The 19,201-nt window shown below is 42.3% G+C and overlaps 2 protein-coding genes and 1 pseudogene across 9 annotated transcripts in view; 2 read left to right on the forward strand and 1 right to left on the reverse strand.

Moving 5' to 3' along the window:
* Nucleotides 1-1,166, forward strand: part of herc1 (HECT and RLD domain containing E3 ubiquitin protein ligase family member 1) — a 91,245-nt gene extending 90,079 nt beyond the window's left edge. For all 8 annotated transcript variants that reach the window (XM_085278413.1, XM_085278425.1, XM_085278417.1 and 5 more), the window contains exon 79: nt 535-1,166. In XM_085278413.1, the coding sequence (XP_085134539.1) occupies nt 535-720 (186 nt within the window). In that variant the 3' untranslated portion in view covers nt 721-1,166. The remainder of the gene's footprint in view (nt 1-534) is intronic.
* Nucleotides 1,167-4,861: 3,695 nt separating this feature from the next.
* On the reverse strand, nt 4,862-15,587 carry LOC146583855 (uncharacterized). Its single transcript, XM_085281372.1, has 4 exons — nt 14,906-15,587; nt 9,320-9,627; nt 5,470-5,511; nt 4,862-4,987 (listed from the first exon to the last, which is right to left on the reverse strand). The coding sequence occupies exons 1-4, from the start codon at nt 14,986-14,988 to the stop codon at nt 4,929-4,931; spliced, it is 492 nt and encodes a 163-aa protein (XP_085137498.1). The 5' UTR covers nt 14,989-15,587; the 3' UTR covers nt 4,862-4,928.
* Nucleotides 15,588-16,232: 645 nt separating this feature from the next.
* Nucleotides 16,233-17,211, forward strand: LOC146583856 (uncharacterized; annotated as a pseudogene).
* The last annotated feature ends 1,990 nt before the right edge of the window (nt 17,212-19,201 follow it).

Consider the following 19,201-nt stretch of genomic DNA (forward strand, 5'->3'; position numbering starts at 1 on the left):
CTATTTTAACTCCCAGATTAGTGATGACTGGTTTAACATACTGTGCCAGCGAACCAAGATCTATAGTAGTGGCCTCAGAAGCGCCACCAAAAACCATCACTTCCACCAGGGTATTTAAAAGTAGCACAGACTGGGGGGCAGAGCCTTGAGCTTTCACGTCCGTCTTCTGTGTCATCACCACCCAGTGTGGATTTGCCAGACGGAGACCGTCTGTATTTTTAAGATCCGACTTTCATTTTTGATAAAGCGTATAGCTGGGATGACCGTGAACCCTTCCTTCGTTATGCTGCAGTAGGCCGGACCTGCTGGGGCTTCTCATGATGCATGACCACTTGCATGTTTCTTCTTCACTCACATTCACTCACTTTCCATTAAATCATTAGGGTACTGTTGTTTGTTCTTTACCTTATTATATAAAGTGCCTTGAGGCGACTGTTGTTGTGATTTGGTACCAACTGAATTGAGTTTGGCCTGCCACAGAACGACACTGTGTGAGGTTTAAGTAATTTGGAATTTGTTGTGTGTCCTCCACAGCCCTACGACAGCTTGCCCACCTCTCAGACATGTTTCTTCCAGCTGCGCTTGCCTCCGTACTCAAGCCAGGCTGTCATGGCTGAGAGGCTGCGCTACGCCATCAATAACTGCCGCTCCATCGACATGGACAACTACATGCTCTCCCGAAACGTGGACAATGCCGAGGGCTCTGACACTGACTACTGATCCAAGCAGTTCTTCACACGCACACAAATAAACTCGGCAGAAATGAGCAGGAACAGCCAGTATTATCCAAACCGCACCATCGTAGGAAACTCTTAAGCAGATGGGCCATTTTCTAATCTGTTTTATGTCGATTAAACAGCACAACTTTTCATTTCTCTTTGTGGTTTATTAGCAGTTTTTATTGACACAAATTCATACGAGAAATGCATTTAGTGTTTTATTATCTTTTTTTGTGCACATCCCATTTTCAGGGCTTCTGAATGGAGATATGTTTATTTGTTTGGAAATGTGTATAGAACCTTATCAAGCAAGCTGTGGAGAAAGAAACACATTGTACATTGTGTAAAATGCTACATTAGGGAAAATGTCATATTTATTGTTTTCATTGCCTATGCCAAGTTTCCCAAACCATATAAAAGACCTGACAATAAATGCTGCATAATTGATTTGTTCTGTTGCTGGAGTTGGCTATTTCCATGGTAAAAAGAAAAACCCTTCATCATAAATGGATTAATTTATGTGAGAAGTACAAAATATCACAAATGCCACTGTGTGACAGGAAGAAATAAACTGGGAAAAAATAACGACCCGAGCAGGTGAAACAGATTCTCGTGACGCGGCGCTTTGGGAAGTCCCTCCTTCCCATTTCCTTATTTTTTTGCACATTTGTCATATTTTCATTATTTCGATCAAACAAATGTTAATGTCGAACATAGATGTCCCTAGTAAATACAACATGCAGTTTTTAGTTGAGTCCATTCATTACACGAAACATCCGTGACAAATGGTTAACTTACTCAATCTAAAATGAAATCTTCACTTTAAAAATGCAGAGTTTTTACTGGAGTTATTTTTATGTAATAGTAAAATGTTTTGATGATGAAAAATATGCTAGAACTCAGAAAGGTCTTGATGCATGCTCAATAATCCAGGTAAGGAAATCCCAAAAGGTTGATTGTGTTCATGTGGACGCAGCGTTTTCAGTGGGAGAAACGTTTCATCAACGTTTCACAAACGTTTCATCACTCATCCAGGTGACTGCTCCGCTGACTGCAGGTTTCCCCGAAATTGAATTGAAACCAGACCTAGTTTTATTCTTGAGATCATCTTCTGCTGGTCTAACAGCACAGGTATACACGGAGCTAGTCTCTAGTTCAACAACCAAATCTGTGAGATTAATATCCTTTCTATCCATGTTTAAACTGAAATAATATCATGCAACATTATGCCTTTGGATCACTTTTCTAAGGGTAAGTGGTAAATGGCCTGCATTTGTATAGCGCTTTACTTACTCCCTAAGGACCCCAAAGCACTTTACACTACATTCATCCACCCATTCACACACTGGTGATGGCAGCTACATTGTAGCCTCAGCCACCCTGGGGCGCACTGACAGAGGCGAGGCTGCCGGACACTGGCGCCACCGGGCCCTCTGACCATCACCAGTAGGCAAACATGACCGATCTTGATGAAACTTTGCATAAAGAAAATTAAATACATAAAGCACATATAAGAATATTTTATACAAATACCACAATATATTTGTACATTTGACAGGTCAGCTGAGTACAGGATGGGATGTCAGATTAGAAAGTTAATAATATAAACATGCACATATTATCCAGTGAGGACCATGCACTCACTGAGGGCAGGCAAACTGATGATGACAGTGAGGAAGATCAGAACCCAGTAACAGTTTTGAGGTGCTGTTAGGAGGTCAGGGGTCAGTTCAGGGGTGTATTTGTGTTAGGAACAAATCTTGTCAGAAATACTTCTTCCTCCTAGCGTTTTTCCCGCTCGGTTGTAGGGTCCGCTTTTCTGCAAAGTCGTCTCCACTTGGGTCGGTCAAGGGCGTCGGTCAGATCGGCTTCGATCTTCTTCACGTCGTACTCTTGTCAGAAATACATGCACCTGAATTGTATTGACAAAAGCATTTAGAGCTGTAGTATTGTTCGCTCTGATTTTCTTTCCTGTCCAGGTTCCCAAAAGATAAAATTAGAAGTTTAGTGAAATGAGTAGTCCGCAACCCTCATTCTTAAATCAGACTTTGACTAGACAACTTGTTTAAATCATAGTACTGATCCCATCAGTTTTTACATTTGTTGGGATTCATTTCTCTAAGGCTCATATCTCATAATTAGAATCACATATTTGTGTTTTATTTTTTACTTGACATTGCTATACAACTACAGGCCATTTACCATAAAATGAACCCAACACATTTTACAGTCACTTTTTACAGCAGAACTTTACAAAAACAAATTTCCATATTCTCCAGAATTCTGTTGTTCATGTTAATCATGAACATCACACACAGTACCAGGTCTTTCCAGTGGTGCCAAATCCTGGACGTTATGCTGGAGCCCCAACCTGTGCATCCAGTTTAGGCGCTGGCTCTGATGGTGGCCTGTCGGTACCTATCGGCTGCCTCCAGAGTCCCACAGGCTAACCAAGCCCGGTAGGCTGGTTACCACCACGACAGGCACCAACCACTTTGCGGCCACAGCTCCGTGCAGCAGCTTCGGCAATGGAGCTGCTGAACGTGGTCCATTCGGACTCAATGTCCCCAGCCTCCCTCGGAATGCTGTTGAAGCTCTGCCGGAGGTGTGCGTTGAAGATGTCGCGGACTGGGGCCTCTGCTAGACGTTCCCAGCACACCCTCACTGTACATTTGGGTCCTGATCCAACTCACCACCAGGTGGTGATCAGTTGACAGCTCAGCCGCTCTCTTTGCCCGAGTGTCCAAAACATATGGCCTCAGGTCTGGTGATACGATTACAAAATCGATCATCGACCTGCGGCCTAGAGTGTCCTGGTGCCACGTGCACTTATGTTTGAACATGGTGTTCGTTATGGCCAAACTGTGGTTTGCACAGAAGTCCAATAACAAAACATCGCTCGGGTTCAGATCCGGGAGGCCGTTCCTCCCAATAACGCCCTTCCAGGTCTCACTGTCATTGCCCACATGAGCATTGAAGTCTCCCAGTAGGACAACAGAGTCCCTAGGAGGAGCACCCTCCAGTGCCCCACTCAGGGACTCCAAGAAGGCTGGGTACTCTGAACTGCCGCTTGGAGCATAAGCACAGATGACAGCCAGGACCCGTTTCCTGACCCAAAGGCGAAGGGAACAAACCGTCTCGTCCACTGGGAAAAACCCCAACATACCAGTAGCAAGCCGAGGGGGTACCAAGATACCCACCCCAGCCCGCCGCCTCTCACCAGGGGCAACTCCAGACTGAGACAGAGTCCAGCCCCTCTCTAGGAGACTGGTTCCAGAGCCCAGGGCAAGCGTTGAGGTGAGCCCAACTATATCTAGCTGGTACCTCTCAACCTCACGCACTAGCTCAGGCTCCTTCCCCACTAGAGAGGTGACATTCCATGTCCCAGTTGCCAGTCTTGGTAGCCAGGGATTGGTCCGCCAGGGCCTCCGCTCCTGTCTGCTGCCCGACTCACATTGCACCCAACCCCCACGGTGCCTCCTGTGGGTGGTGGGCCTGCAGGAAGATGGGCTCATGTCCCTTTTTCGGGCTGTGGCTGACTAAGGCCCGGCCACCAGATGCTCACCCTCGGGCACCCACCCCGGGCCTGGCTCCAGGGCGGGGCCCCAGTAAACCTAACCCGGGCAGGGTAAACTGTTCCCGATGGTCTTTTCATAGGGGTCTTCTGAATTGCTCTTTGTCAGGACCAATTTGCCATGGGAGACCCTACCAGGGGGCAAATGCCCCCACACAACATAGCCCCTGGGATCCCTGGGACACACAAACCCCTCAACCAACATAAGGTAGCGATCAGCGGAGGGGCAAAAAAATCCCAAACAAGCAAATTTACATCTTTGATTTGATTTCTTTGCATGTGTGGATTGGATGGGTTGTTACTGAGATGAGGTGATGATTTCATGTCAATAGCGCCTTTAGAAATATATTTACTAAGAAAACTGGTGACGTATTCAATACTTGCACTTAGTTTTACCTGCTGTATGAAAAGATATGCTGTGTTTGGTTGTGATTGTCTCCACTACCTTACAAAGGTATCGACCTAATTAAAAGGAATGACAGTAACATCTCACATCCTCTGGAAAAAGAATGAGCAAACACGCATCCTTTTGCAAAGCTTTTATTTAGGTCTCTGCTGGACAGGTGGGATTTAGATTCTATGTAAATTTACAGGCTTGTGTCTGTTAATGTATATAAATATATAAATTTCCTCTTCTATGTGCAAACCAATAAGCACGCCAAAGCATGAAGAATAATTAGTCTCCAGGTCAGGCCTGAAAAGACAAGGAAACATTAACCATAATGTGTTATTCACACTATTTATATCCAATGAAAAGTAAAGCTGATATATAATGTTGGATCTGGAGACTTTGCTATGTCCAACTGTTTGTATTCACTAACCAGACACTTTATTAGATAAGCTTCCTCAACTGCACATGAAATCAAATATTTAATCAGCCAGTGACATGGCAGCAACTCAGTGACATGTAGGCATGTCAAAAAACCCTCAAGTTCAAACTGATCGTAATTTAAGTGATTTTGATAGTGGCTTTTAGTGCCATATAGGCTGGTCTGATTATTTCACAAAATGCTGATCTACTGGAATTTTCCCACATGATCACCTCGGGGGTTTACAGAGAAATAGCTGCAGTTCACTCTTTTGTTGATGGTTAGGCTGGTTAGACTTCTCTGACTTTCAAAGTGATAAGAAGAGAACAGTGCCTCAGAAAAACACTGAAAATGTAATGCTTCTTACCTGACTGATTCATTCCACCTGTTGGTGCTGAAGTAACAGAGTCTAGAGGAAAACAAATGCGCCTGGTTAGCATTAGAGCTGTTAACACTAACACAGTTGACTCCCTTTCTTTCAGGCCTCAGTTTGTGCCATGATCCCAAAAAGAAATGACTAATTCTCAGGTATGAATAAAAAAATAAACAAGTTTTCCTTTACAATAAACAGGATGGAAATTAAAATGAATACATCCTACCCTAATACTTAATACTTAAAATATTATATACAGGGTGGGCCATTTGTATGGATACACCGTAATAACATGGGAATGGCTGGTGATATTAAAGTCCTGTTTGTGGCACATTAGTATATGTGAGGGGGCAAACTTGTGACATTACCAATAAGTTTGATGTGTCACATGGCCCTCGTCCTATTGAAAAAACAAAAGTTGTTTCCAAGATGGCCGACTTCTAAATGGCCACCATAGTCACCACCCATCTTGAGGAGTTTGCCCCCTCACATATACTAATGTGCCACAAACAGGACTTTAATATCACCAACCATTCTCATGTTATTACGGTGTATCCATATAAATGGCCCACCCTGTAGTTTATATAGCCATTTAAAGTAAATGTATTTTAATGTAAAAATTTAATGAAAATAATAAACAGTGCAACATTTTTTCTAATGAACATCAGGGAATGCCTCCCTTGTGGCAACCCCCCCCCCCCTCCCAAAAAACAAACAAACAAACAAACAAAAAAAAACTGTCACAATTATATAAATGAGAATAGTTACTGTGATGTTCACAAAGTCCTGTTTGAGATCAAGAAAAATGACGAGTGGGTCTGACTGTGAAACACTGCTTCTTCATTTGCTAATGAGGTGCCAGTCACAAGTAATTAGTCAGTGAGGAGCATAGAAAAATAATATGACAGATTTTCAAAATACACATGATTCATTTCATTCAACATGACCCTAAACTAGCGGCGAGCAAATGAAGCTTACTGAAGCTTGTATTTAAAAAAGGTTCATCACTCAAAGCTTCCCAATAGCTTTTGGTGCCACCTGGTGGGCAAAACTATGAAGAGCAGCTTGAATCTACAAATTAAAATGAACTGCTTCATTATGATTGCCCACTCTACAGAGCTAACAGCTAATAGCAACCTAATATTGGGCTGCCATTGTGGTGCTTTGAATGTGTATTTTGGGGGGTGCTGCCTGTATGTGCCTCAGGTCCTTGTTTCAAACTGTAACAGGGGATTTGAGGTTTTAATAAGATGGACAAGTGTCATAATGCTGGATGAGCTCATTAACCATTACAACTAAGTAAGATGCAATACAATAACTACAACTTGAAAAAATACTTTAAAACTAATGATAATATGTTCAATTAACTTCAGAAGTGTCGGGATTCATCTTTCATGTAACACGTGATGCTCAGTGTCTGAGGTCACATCTGAAATCCAGCAAAGAAGCCGGCGCTCATCAAACAGCATGTTGATGTTGGTTCTATCACCACATTTTGGAGGCGACTGGAAGAGGGAAATAAGGTCGGTTAAGTCCACGCTCCAGGTCATCCTAAAGGATCAAATCAAATAGTGCCTGAAGAAGTCTTCTTCACAGCACTCACTAAAATGGAAGGGATCCTTAATGCTAAACCTCTTGGCTAAATATCATCTGATATTGCTGATCCTGACCCAATTGTACCCATTTTCATGGTCATGGGGCACCAGGATGCCTCGTTCCCACAGGTGGCATATGGACCAGGTTAACTTTATCGCCAGTTAAAGATGGAAACAAAGCCAGATCATTGCTGAACACTTCTGGACCCATTTCATTTCGAGATGCCTCCATGGCGTTCAGCTCAGACAGAAGTGGTGTGATGCCACCTGACCTTGCTGTAGATGAAGTCGTCATGATAGTGGACTCTCAGCTGCCCAGGGCCATGTGGCTAGTTGGGGAAAATCTCAAAATTGTTTCTTTGGGTGGATGGTATAGTGTGGTCAGTGGAAGGGCAAGTAAAAGATCACACTTACACACGACCAAGCTAGTTACCCTGCCTCAGATGCAAGATGGGAAAACCTTATAGACATTTTTTGCTATGATGTGCATTTGCAGTGTAAATACAGGGGTGGCTGTATATATGTCCCTGTTGGTATGGACTACATTACCCAGAACCCCTTGCCTAGCATCACAGGATTGATTAGCCCTTGTTCTAGCTGGTCTGACTCGCTCCTGGGCTGACGATGCAGGAAAGAGCTGTTGGGAACAAAGGCAATAACCCGTCCTTTGTTTGTTATGACTGGTGTCTGTCGCATAAATGTGAGATTATGTGGGTCATGTTTAGGATGCTTCTATTTTGACCTTTTCAAAATATTTGTTCTAGCTACCGTTGGGGCACGTGCTAGTTAGTGAGAACCATGGTGACCCGATTAAATCAGTTTCCGGTCCTGCTTCATCTTTATTTGTCACATCTACGTTCCAATGTGACTTGGAACAGTCTACTGTAGGTGTGTTACCCACTGGCTAACTGCCTCATTATACATATTTCCATCCCTTGTGTTGGAGTTCCATCTAGTGATACGTTTGGGAAGTGGTATACTAAATGTGAGCGCTCCTGAAGAGCAGACTTTCCCCATATAAAACTGATCATTTAATTATATCTGGTGCAGGTTGGAGTCTTCCACGAACAGCATCAACATGCTGGTGCAGACGTTTTGTTTTGAAAATTACTTCACTACATTCTCGGCTAAAAATATTTAAAAAGTGCAGGTGGTGACACACAAACAGGTTATTTTAAAACTTAGCTTACAGTTTAGAGTACCACCACCACTGCCGCTTGTGATTTGAAATGCTAGAGACTGCAGTGGCAACATTGGCCCCATCAATTTGATGTGTGAGGTTTACATGTATTAATTAATTAGTTATTACATTAGGTTGTGTAATATAATAAGTTACATTTAATGTTCCTTGCTAGAAAGGTTTGGTGTCAGCTGGCAGGCTTGGTGCAATGAAGAAGGTGCCTAAAAAGTACAGTAGGCCGTCCAAACAGCCAAGCAAAGACTCACAGCCTCGGCCAGCTGCTTGAAGACGTACACCAGAGAGATAGAAGGCAGGAGAATAAACCAGCTGTTCTCCACAGAACCAGCCACGGTTTACTCTCAGTGGCAGGGGAACAATATGAGCACAGAACCACCGAGGCTGGAGATGGAGCGATACTGGAAGAGCATATGGGAGAAGGATGCAACTCAGTTTCTAGTGGATCTAAGAGCAGACCACAGCAACCTCCCTGAACAGGATCCAATAACCTTCACAGTGGCAGATATCCAAGAAAGCATCTCCAGTATGGAGAGTTGGACAGCACCAGGCCCAGACATGGTTCACGCCTACTGGCTGAAGAAGCTGACCGCACTATGACATCACAATGATGCCAAAACAGGCTGAGAGCAGCATTTTCTAATAAAAATATCCTAAAACAAAGTTTCATATCTCAGCATGGTGTGCAATGTTTCCTTTAAAAAATGAGGAACCTGGACAAGTGGAGGACAAAAACAAAAAGACCTGGCAGGCCGAAAAAGTCTAACTACAGTTGATAGACAATATCTGAAAGTTATATCCTTAAGAAATAAGGATAGGACCAGCGAGATACTCTATTGCCCATGTTTACTGCAGCAATTCAGTTCAATTCAATTTTATTTATAAAACCACCAAACCACCAATCACAACATTATTCCCCTCAATATACCTTACAATAAACCTTATATTGTGAGGTAAAGACCCTACAATAATATGTTAAAACTTCAACAATCAAATGACCCCTTTGAGCAATCACTTTGTGACACAAGCTACACATCTCACCTGTCAAACTCACCTGACATTCTGGCCAGCTCAATGCTGTAGTCAGAGAACTCATGCCGTTTGCTCACCGAGCAAACGTGAGTCCCAAAGTCCTCCAGTCTGGCCTGCAGGACGGTGAGCGTGATGTTGCCTGGGCTGTAGCTGATGGTGTAGCCAGCCGTGCAGTTCTGAAAGGCTTTGTGTTTGATATAGTGACACAGCAGCTCATTGAGAGGACTCCTCCACTGTATGGATAGCTGGAAGATATGCATCTGGTCCTCATAGTGGTATGAGCAAGGCAAAGTGGCACGCTGGCCCAGCAGGCAGAGCAGTTTCCCAGTGCTACCTTGAGACACAAGAACTCAGGGTTAATGTTTTTGAAGATGCTCAAATCAGCATTTTTTAATTTTATACACATACTGTGGTGGTTCATTTACAAACACAAGTCTAACTTACGTGTTTTTAATTAGAAATAATCAAATTGTTACATGCTTACATTTAGACAAAATGTCAGAAATCTGCACTGTCACGAATGTGTTTTTCACCAAAAATTGAAAACCAAATTTTTCATGATTTGTTGGGTTAACCCTTTGGGCTCCAGGATATAATTGGCCATTTTTGTTGAAATTTGGTGTTTTGGTTTTTTTTGTTTTTTTTTTATCAATGACTGGTTTCTTCCTGTTAAAAGGGAGTTTTTCCTTCCCACTGTTGCCAAAGTGCTGCTCATAGGGGGTCATATGATTGTTGGGTTTTTCTCTGTATCTATTATTGTACGATCTACTGTAAATATAAAGCACCTTGCGGCGACTGTTGTTGTGATTTGGCGCTGTATAAATAAAATTGAATTGAACACACTCTATTAAGATAAGATAAGATAAGATAAGATAAGATAAGATAAGACTTTATTGATCCCACAACGGGGAAATTTTTGCGTCACACAATTGCATTAACACAATTTATCTGTAATCACACAAAAAACAAAAACTCTAGTACATAGGTGTCAAACTCTGGCCCGCGGGCCAAATTTGGCCCGCAGCCTAATTACATTTGGCCCGCGAAGCCAAACCAAATTACTATTAGAGCTGGCCTACTGTTAACCCTAGGATTCCCAAAGTCCAGCTGCTTTGGATTAAGGACTTTCTGACAAACACAAAGGGTAAGGGTGGACCCCCACATCTCCTCGGCCATCAGCACTAGCTCTCCTGTGTGCTGAGCCCCCTGCTCTTCACGCTATACACACATGACTGTGCCCCCGCTCACCAAAGTAACACCATAGTCAAATCTACAGACGACTCCCCTTTGGTGTGGGTCATCTCTGGGGAGCATGAGTCCGCCTAAAGGGATGAACTGGAGTGGCTGACAATGTGGTGCAGGGACAACAACCTAATCCTGAACACATTTAAGGCCAAGACGATTAAGACCACATTAAACCACTTTACATCAATGGGGATGGGGTGGAGATGGTGTCGGAGCTCCTCTTCCTGAGAGTTCACATCATGGAGGACCTGTACTGGGGTGTGAACACGACGGAGATGGCAAAGAACTGAACACCCTCGCTGCCTCATGAAAAGCAGGAAATATTATAAAAGACATCGCTCATAATCTGTAACTGTCGCCATCAGGCAAAGATAGAGACGCATCAAAACAAAGACAAATAGACTGAATAGCAGTTTCTACTGTGTAACTGTCAGGGCGCTAAATGACATGTAATCACCTCCAATTTAACCTGACAAGTGCAGTGCAATGGATCACATCCTATGCAATAGTGTTACATGTGCAATAAGGTTTTATAATACTACCTTTGTTTTTATAGTATCCTTTTGTAATCATATTCTACCTCTACTTTGTGACACCACAGGGACTACATTTTGTTGTACTTGTTACAATGACAATAAAGATTTTCGGATCCTGATCACTTCCTGTTACAATGCACAGTGGTGTTTTTGTGCAGCTTATCTGTGTTTAACTAAAACTTACTCAGTGAAATAAGATGTTCTGTATAATCTTCACGTGTTTTATCCAAAGTACACTCTCTGTTGGCTCTGCAGGCAGAGCCAGGAAAACAGGATGGCTGGGTGACAACGAGGAGGACGTGTACTCTAAATAGAAGGCCGCAGTTCACTACCAACCCATCCATCTCCCAATTAATTTTTCCCACTTGCTAAGGAACAAACTCCAGTAACTGGTGATTCTGTTTTGAGACATGTGAAGCTAGAACACCAACAAACTGGAAAAAAACTGGTGTTGTTGGGAGACCGTCCATCCCACTTTGAATGGCGCAGCTCTCATTTCTAGAAATCTGGCCAAATTTATTTAACCCACCAAAACGTCACTATTCAGAGTTGAAACCAGAAAGCTGACCTACCTTTAAAAGCAGGCTCAGACCATCCCCAGCTCTTATTATGCTGCCTTGATGACATCAAACAGTGGATGTCCTTAAATTTTCTAAAGCTAAATGAAAATAAAACTGAAGCTGTCATTTTCAGCAACTTTGTCAATAATCCCATCGACAGCACTCTGGGCCTCCTTTCCTGCTACTGTCAAACACATGTAAAAAACCTCGGTCTCTGCCTTGATGGTTCTTTTAAATTGAATAAGCAGGTGAGTGCAGTAGTCCAATCCTGCTTCTTTCAGTTAAGACAGCTAGCTAAGGTAAAGCCAAACCTCCTAACATCTTTGAACGTGTTATTCACCTTTTCCTTACTTGCAGGTTGGACTACTGCAATTCATTGTGTTTTGGTCTCGATCAGGCCTCCATTCATCATCTTCACATGGTCCAAAATGCAGCTGCTCACCTGCTAACTGGTACCAAACGGAGAAAGCATATAACCCCAGTTTTAGCTTCTCTACACTGGCTTCCTGTCTCCTACAGGATCCAATTTAAATTTGTTTCTAAGTCACTTAACGCTCGAGCCCCTTCATACCTGTCTGAGCTCCTCTCTGTTTATGCTCCAATAAAAACTATGAGGTTTAGCTCAAAATGAATGCTGTCCATCCCACGGACTAATCTTAAATCTCGTGCCGATAGAGCTTTGTCTGTCCCAGACTTTGGAATAGTCTTGCCCTAAATATTAGATCTGCACAAACATTTGCAATTTAAATCACTACTAAAGGGTGATCTCACATGGTCTGTTCACATGAACAGAACAGTGAAGAAGGCGCAGCAGCGCCTCTTCTTTCTCAGGAGACTGAAGAAATTCGGCATGAGCCCCCGCGTCCTCAGGACCTTCTACTACTGTGCCATTGAGAGCATCACTACCTGGTATGGCAACAGCACCGCCTACAACCGCAAAGCTCTCCAGAGGGGTGCGGTGTGACGAAAGGATAATTGGAGGTGAGCTTCCCTCCATCCAGGACATCTACAAGAAGCGGGGCCTGAGGAAAGCGGGGAGGACCATCGAAGATTCCAGTCACCCCAGCCATACGTGTTCAAACCACTTCCATCAGACAGGAGGGGCTGCAGTACCCGGTCCCAAACCAGCAGACTGAGGGACAGCTTCTTCCATCAGGCCACCAGACTGCTGAACACTTCATAGAAACCTCACTTTCACTTCCTGGAACTTTGACACTTATGCACTCCATATTGCACATATATACCATTTCTTTTGCACAATATTCATACTGCTGACCTCTGCATGTTTTATATATATGTATATCCATATTTGGAATACATATTCATTAATGTGGATACATTCTTATATTTGTACATATATTTATTCTTATAATTCTGATATTCCTGTTCTTATATTTGGCTTGTATCTTATGCTTCTTGTATCACTGTTGCTTGTGAAGCTCGCACACAACAATTTCACTCACATGTGCTGTACCAGTGTGCCAGTAATGTGATGTGACAATAAAAGGGATTTGATTTGGTTTAATGGATTGCACAGCAGTGGTGAATAGATCTGAACACAGTAGATGTCATTCTGAAAGTGCTGTTACTAAGTCTGTTATCTTCTTCAATGCCATGTGCCAGCACAGTGCAGAGCAGCTACTTGGATGCTACTCTGACAGAGGCTGATTACCTTGTAATTAATAATATTAATATGAATATTTACATCTTCACTGTGTATGACTGGATACTGTAGCTCCTCTGAAAAAGAGAGCCTCAAATTAGAACTCTCAATGCTCATCTTACAGCAGATAACTTATAAGTTGGAGAGGAAAGGGCGTCTCACTAAATTAGAAAATCGTCATTTAGCCTGGAAAAATAGTTTGCTGCTTTATTAAAAAGCCCTCTGTAAAACTAGAACGTCTTACTATTCAAAACTGATTGAGGAAAATAAGTTCAACACTGTAGGCAGACTGACCAAAAGACATAGCTTTGTTGAGCCAACCATGGTAAATGGACTGGTTAAGGTTAAACCTTAACCAGTCCATTTACCATCAATGTGTCTTTTAGGCTACGTTCACACTGCAGGCGAAAGCGCATCAAATCCGACTTTTTTGACCCTATGTGACCCATATCCGATCATGGTGTGACAGTGTGAACGGCACAAATCCGATATTTTCAAATCCGATCTGGGTCACTTTCGTATGTGGTGCTGAATCCGATACATATCCGATGTTTTAGAAAGCGACTGCAGTTTGATGGTCATGTCGCATTAAATCCGTCTTTTACGTCACTGACACAAGACAGACGCCAATTATCAGCGCCCGAGAAGACATCGCGAACGCTTCCTGGCCATCCAGTGTAGATGTCAGTGACACTGTTGGGAAGACAACGTTGGAGAAACGTGAACATTTTATTTGTACTGTATAATCTGCAGATTCTGACAGAAATCTGCAGCTATCCTTTGAAGCACCGCTCCTCTCTAAAACAGCAATAAGGATCATTATTAGGTTATTTACATTATTATGTAAATAACCTAATAACTTAAAGCAAAAATTGGGAAACGTAAAGTCCGAAGTCTTTATATTAAGGGCCATCAGTCAAACAATACTGTTTGCTCTGGGTCTAAACAGAGCGCGTTGTGTGTGACATCTTCTTTTGCGCATGCGGCCGCTTTGAGCGTTCACACTAGAGCGCGTTTGCTGTCGCATTTTATTTGTAGTGTGAACACGCTGACAAAAAAAATCGGATTTGATCAAAAAATCGGAATTGAGCATTAAGACCTGCAGTGTGAACGTAGCCTTAGACCCGATTTCTACAAGTCTGCTCCTAACATCTATGACCCCTATAATGCCCTTTGTATCATATACATGACTTTCTGAGACCTCAGTCTCATCAACATGATCAATACTTACCATAATATCAAAATGTTATGGACAAAACTCTTTTTTGTCTAAAATTAACATTGTTGTTAACAGAAAGTTGCATTTTGTATCAAATGTGATACAAAAAATATATAACAAATATATAATTAAAATAATACACAACATGACATAGCAAAAAAAAATGTGTGGATTTTGTTATAACGGTTATTAAACATCACAGCTCCAAAAAGTCTGAATTGTTTGATTGGGCTGGGTCTTACAGGGTTAATGCACTAATCCTAAATATGATCAGCCTATCTCTATTAATTAGTCTTAGCTAATTATAGGCCAATCTCAAACCTTCCTTTTATCTGATCATGTTTTTCAAGTTAAGTGATATTTGTTTGTGGCTGTGTGGTTAAACCTACCTCCTCCACCCACGTGTGACAGAATCAGTCCAAGGTACAGTGCAGCTGTCCTGCTCTGTTCGAGAGGTGTTCTCCACATTTGTTAACAGATTGACTCCACAAGTTCAAATACTTACAAGATTCTAACACAGAGAACCCTGAGCCCGAAGATGAAAAGTGCTATCATTTTTGTTTTTGCTGTGGTGTCAGTTTACAAGCTCTGGCTGTAGGAGTGCAGAATCTGAAGACTAGGTAGACGCAACGTAATCTGATTCTTCTGGATCACAGAAAAAAAAATCTTGTTGGTGTTTGTGAAAAAGGAAAAATGAACAGACTTTATACCGCATGTTTCAGTAGAATTCAAGAACAGTGTGTATGGACTACAAGATGGCAGAAAAACGTCCAAACTTCTAGTGAGAAGACCTTAAAGAAAAAAAACCCACTACATGAACAATCCGGTTGTTCAGTGATGACGTGACGAATCCTACTTCCGGGTCTAAAGTAGTCTGCGTTTAATATGGCTTTTGTGTTGTTAACATGTTTAATGTTTTGTATTTTCTTCTATTTGATCTCAAAAAGCTCCTAAAACAGTCAGTGATCCCTGTTGACCTCCCTCGGCTTTTATTACCACTAATCATTTATTTAAGCTCAGTTTTTAAAACCTTAGGATGTAACTACAGCCCAGCCCATGCAGCAGTATATGAATGACTAACCTCGTATTGTGGATGGATTATCTCAGTTGTTCTCCTGGATGAAGTTTGGTCCTTTTACAGCATCCTGCCATGCGATTACATTTGTTCCTGACCACCCAGAACACTCACGTTAACTTTTATCGAGTGGAAAAAAAGTTAGCTTGTTTATATTATGCTAACATAGCTGTGTCGCTAGCGGTCACGCAGCACATCATTATATACCAGCTAGCCCAACTTCAGTAACCCTACAAACGTCACTGCTGTTTAGTTTTCTGTCTTCATTTATGCTGGAAGTGATAACAGAGCTGTACGTTTGAATTTGTTTCCAAAACCCCGCAGTCAGGACATGCTATATTGTATTTAGATAGAAGCTAGCGAGCTAACTCCCTGCTAACTTCTAACTCCGTTAAATGTCATAAATTCCGTTTTCATGGATGCCTGGATGTTAAACTCAATTGTTACACCTGGTAGAGCAGAACGCTGATCATTTTATTAAAGATGAAAGACTTTAGACAGTTTTTCAACTCTCAGTAATGCCACAGTGATCGTTTGATATATGGACCTGCAGCGGAGTTTAGACCCAGACACGGCTAGTGACGTCAGACTGAACAACCGGATAGAAACAGTCACCAAATCATACCACAGAAAATACATGAAAACTGCTACTAAACATTGTCCCAACAACTCTGCCACAGTAGAGGAATCATGTTTTGTCTTATGTCAATCCTTTACCCTTACTGTAGGTTTGCCAAGCTAAGAGAAAGGTCACCACTATTGGGCGAGGGCTCAAGTTCCTCAGAGTATGTTTTTTCCCTGTCCTTGTGATCCTATGGCATTTCTGTACCATTGGTGTTTTCCTCATACGAGTTGTAAGAAGATCTTCAAATGGACCAGCCTATTTGTTCAGTGGTTATACTGACTTCATTGTTTGTAATGTGATCACTGTTGAGATGCCCAGGATCAGATGATATTTGATTTTCCTTTACAGGGTCAGGATTTGCAGGAATATAAAAAAATGGACTTCATTGAAATGTGAAATATGTCATCTTCAACTGTACCAGTGTAGACGAACGTAGCATAGCCAGCAGATGGGCCTGAATACCTGGGAAAACAGGCTGGCTGGCTGACGGTGAAGAGGAAGTGTAGTCCTAAACAGAAGGCCCCAGTAAACTGTTCATGTCTCTAATCGTTTTCCCCCACTCACCTGCCGAGGAACAAACGCTGGTATTTTCAATTCTGTTTTGAGGCATGTGAAGCTGGAAACACCAGCAACCATAGTGAAATGTCTTCCAGTCGCCAGACACTGAAGGAACCCTGAAACTACTGACTAAAGATACGTGTAAATGATGTCAAATTATCATTTTTGTCAGCATCACACTTGACACCTGGTTACGTCAATTGGAGTTCATTACAATTAATATTTAATCGGTGTGTAACTTTGTGAAAACTATGTCATAGTTTTCTCTTGTCCCCTTCCCAATCGGACCAGGAGGGACATGTTTAGCCACGTGCTCTCCTTAAATTACTGGCTGTCTGAGTGGTGTCCAAAAAATTATGTAGGCTTTATAGATAAAGACTGCATCTGCTCCCAGACCACCAAAAAAAAAACCCCACTAACAAACCAAAAATGAAAAACAAATGATTTAAACATAAAAATTCACAAAGAAAAACACCATAATATCCTCAACTGCAGCAAAGAGTACAAAGCTTAAGTGTAAAACTTTTCTCTCTTCTTATCAGTAAATGATTTAATGATTGATCAAAAAATTGATTTACTCTGTGTTACAGAAACCCAGTTTTACAGGTTTACTGACCCAATCAGCACTTGCAAAACGATGGCTCTCTACTGAGACAATTCAAACTGATCAACACAACCACATCGACTGACGGATGACAAATTCTGAAGGATTGAAGGACCCCCTATGAGCAAACACTTTGGCGACAGTAGGAAGGAAAAACTTCCTTTTAACAGGAAGAAACCTCCGGCAGAACCAGGCTCAGGGAGGGGCGGGGCCATCTGCTGTGATTGGTTGGGGTGAGAGAAGGAAGACAGGATAAAGACATGCTGTGGAAGAGAGACAGAGGTTAATAACAGATATGATTCAATGCAGAGAGGTCTGTTAATACATAGTGAGTGAGAAAGGTGACTGGAGAAGAAATACTCAATGTGTCAAGTCTACACCTATTGCAGCATAACTAAGGGAGGATTCAGGGTCACCGGATCCAGCCCTAACTATATGCTTTAGCAAGAAGGGAAGTTTGAAGCCTAATATAAAAGCAGAGTTAGTGTCTTTGACACACCACGGACCCACACAGCGTTCAATTATAGTTACACAGTTCATTTTTACAGCGTGTCAAAACACTAGATGCTTTTCTTCATGGCAGCTCAGCCACACAGCTTCCTGTTCGGTGCTTCGACTGCTCTCGACAGCTTTTCCAGCTGTCTCTGCAAACACCCACACCTCCTAGAATAGAATTTGGTGTGGATGAAGTGTTTGATAAAGATGGAAAAACAAAAGCAAAACAGTGGAGCTGAAAAGCTAAAAGAGAAAAAGAAAACAGATGAAATCGAAACAGATGGAGCAAACCTTGTCAAATTAACCAACATATGTCCGGGTAGCTGCTGCCGAATCACCATTCTCTTCTGTACTCTCTTCTGCTCATCGAGTTGTGGGGGCACTGGAGCCTATCCCATCTACCACAGGGCGAGAGGTGAGGTACACCCTGGATAGTTCACCAATATGATGCAAGAGTCATTCACACCGATGGGCAATTTAGAATCACCAAATAACCAATTTAGAAACATAACCCCCATTAATGACATGTTTTTATACTGTAGCGGGATGTAGAAGCACCCTGAGGAAACCCATGCAAACATGGACATGCAAAGAGAACTGAAAATAGATAGTGGAGTCAAACTCAGGACCTTATTGCTGTGAGGCAACAGTGAAAACCACTGCAGCAATAACATCAGTATCAGCAATGATTGGTACCAAACCCTGGCAGTTCCAGGAGATTGCTGTTATATAGGTGAGGAGGGTGTACTTAATGCGGCAAGAAACTAGACAGAGGGACAAGGAAGAGATTCAAGTGAAATCAATGTTTCCTTTGACCATGGGCCATTCCTCATGGCTTTTAATTGTAACAGTTTTACCATAATGGTTGTACCATTGAAAACATCCTGACACAAAGTTTGACATCTTGGTTTGTCCAATGAGAAGTGACAACTTAATAGGATTGTTAAGACTGCCAGGAGGATTGTTGGTGCCCCTCTCTCGTCTCTGGAGGAGATCTACAAACAGTGCTGCATACGCAGAGCTATCTCCATCATCAGAGACCCCCACCACCCCTGGCAAGAGGTACAGGAGCATCAGCTGCAGAACCACCAGGATGCTGGAAGCGTTCTTTGCACAAGCCGTGAGACTGATAAACACGGTGCCTTGGTTGTACCTCAGGAGGTAGAGCAGGTCATCAACTGATCAAAATATTAGTTGTTAAATCCCTGGCTGCTCCAGCTAACCCCAAGTTTTTCTCCAGTCCATCCATTGTAGCGTGTATGCTATAGAAAGCACTTAAGGAGAAGAGAAATAAAAGGCTGCTTGAATGAATGGGAGGATGAGG

This window comes from Mchenga conophoros, linkage group LG1, assembly GCF_057382185.1.
Source record: "Mchenga conophoros isolate Kocher_MC1m ecotype Shallow Benthic linkage group LG1, M_conophoros_male_GT1.1, whole genome shotgun sequence".
Classification (NCBI taxonomy): domain Eukaryota; kingdom Metazoa; phylum Chordata; class Actinopteri; order Cichliformes; family Cichlidae; genus Mchenga; species Mchenga conophoros.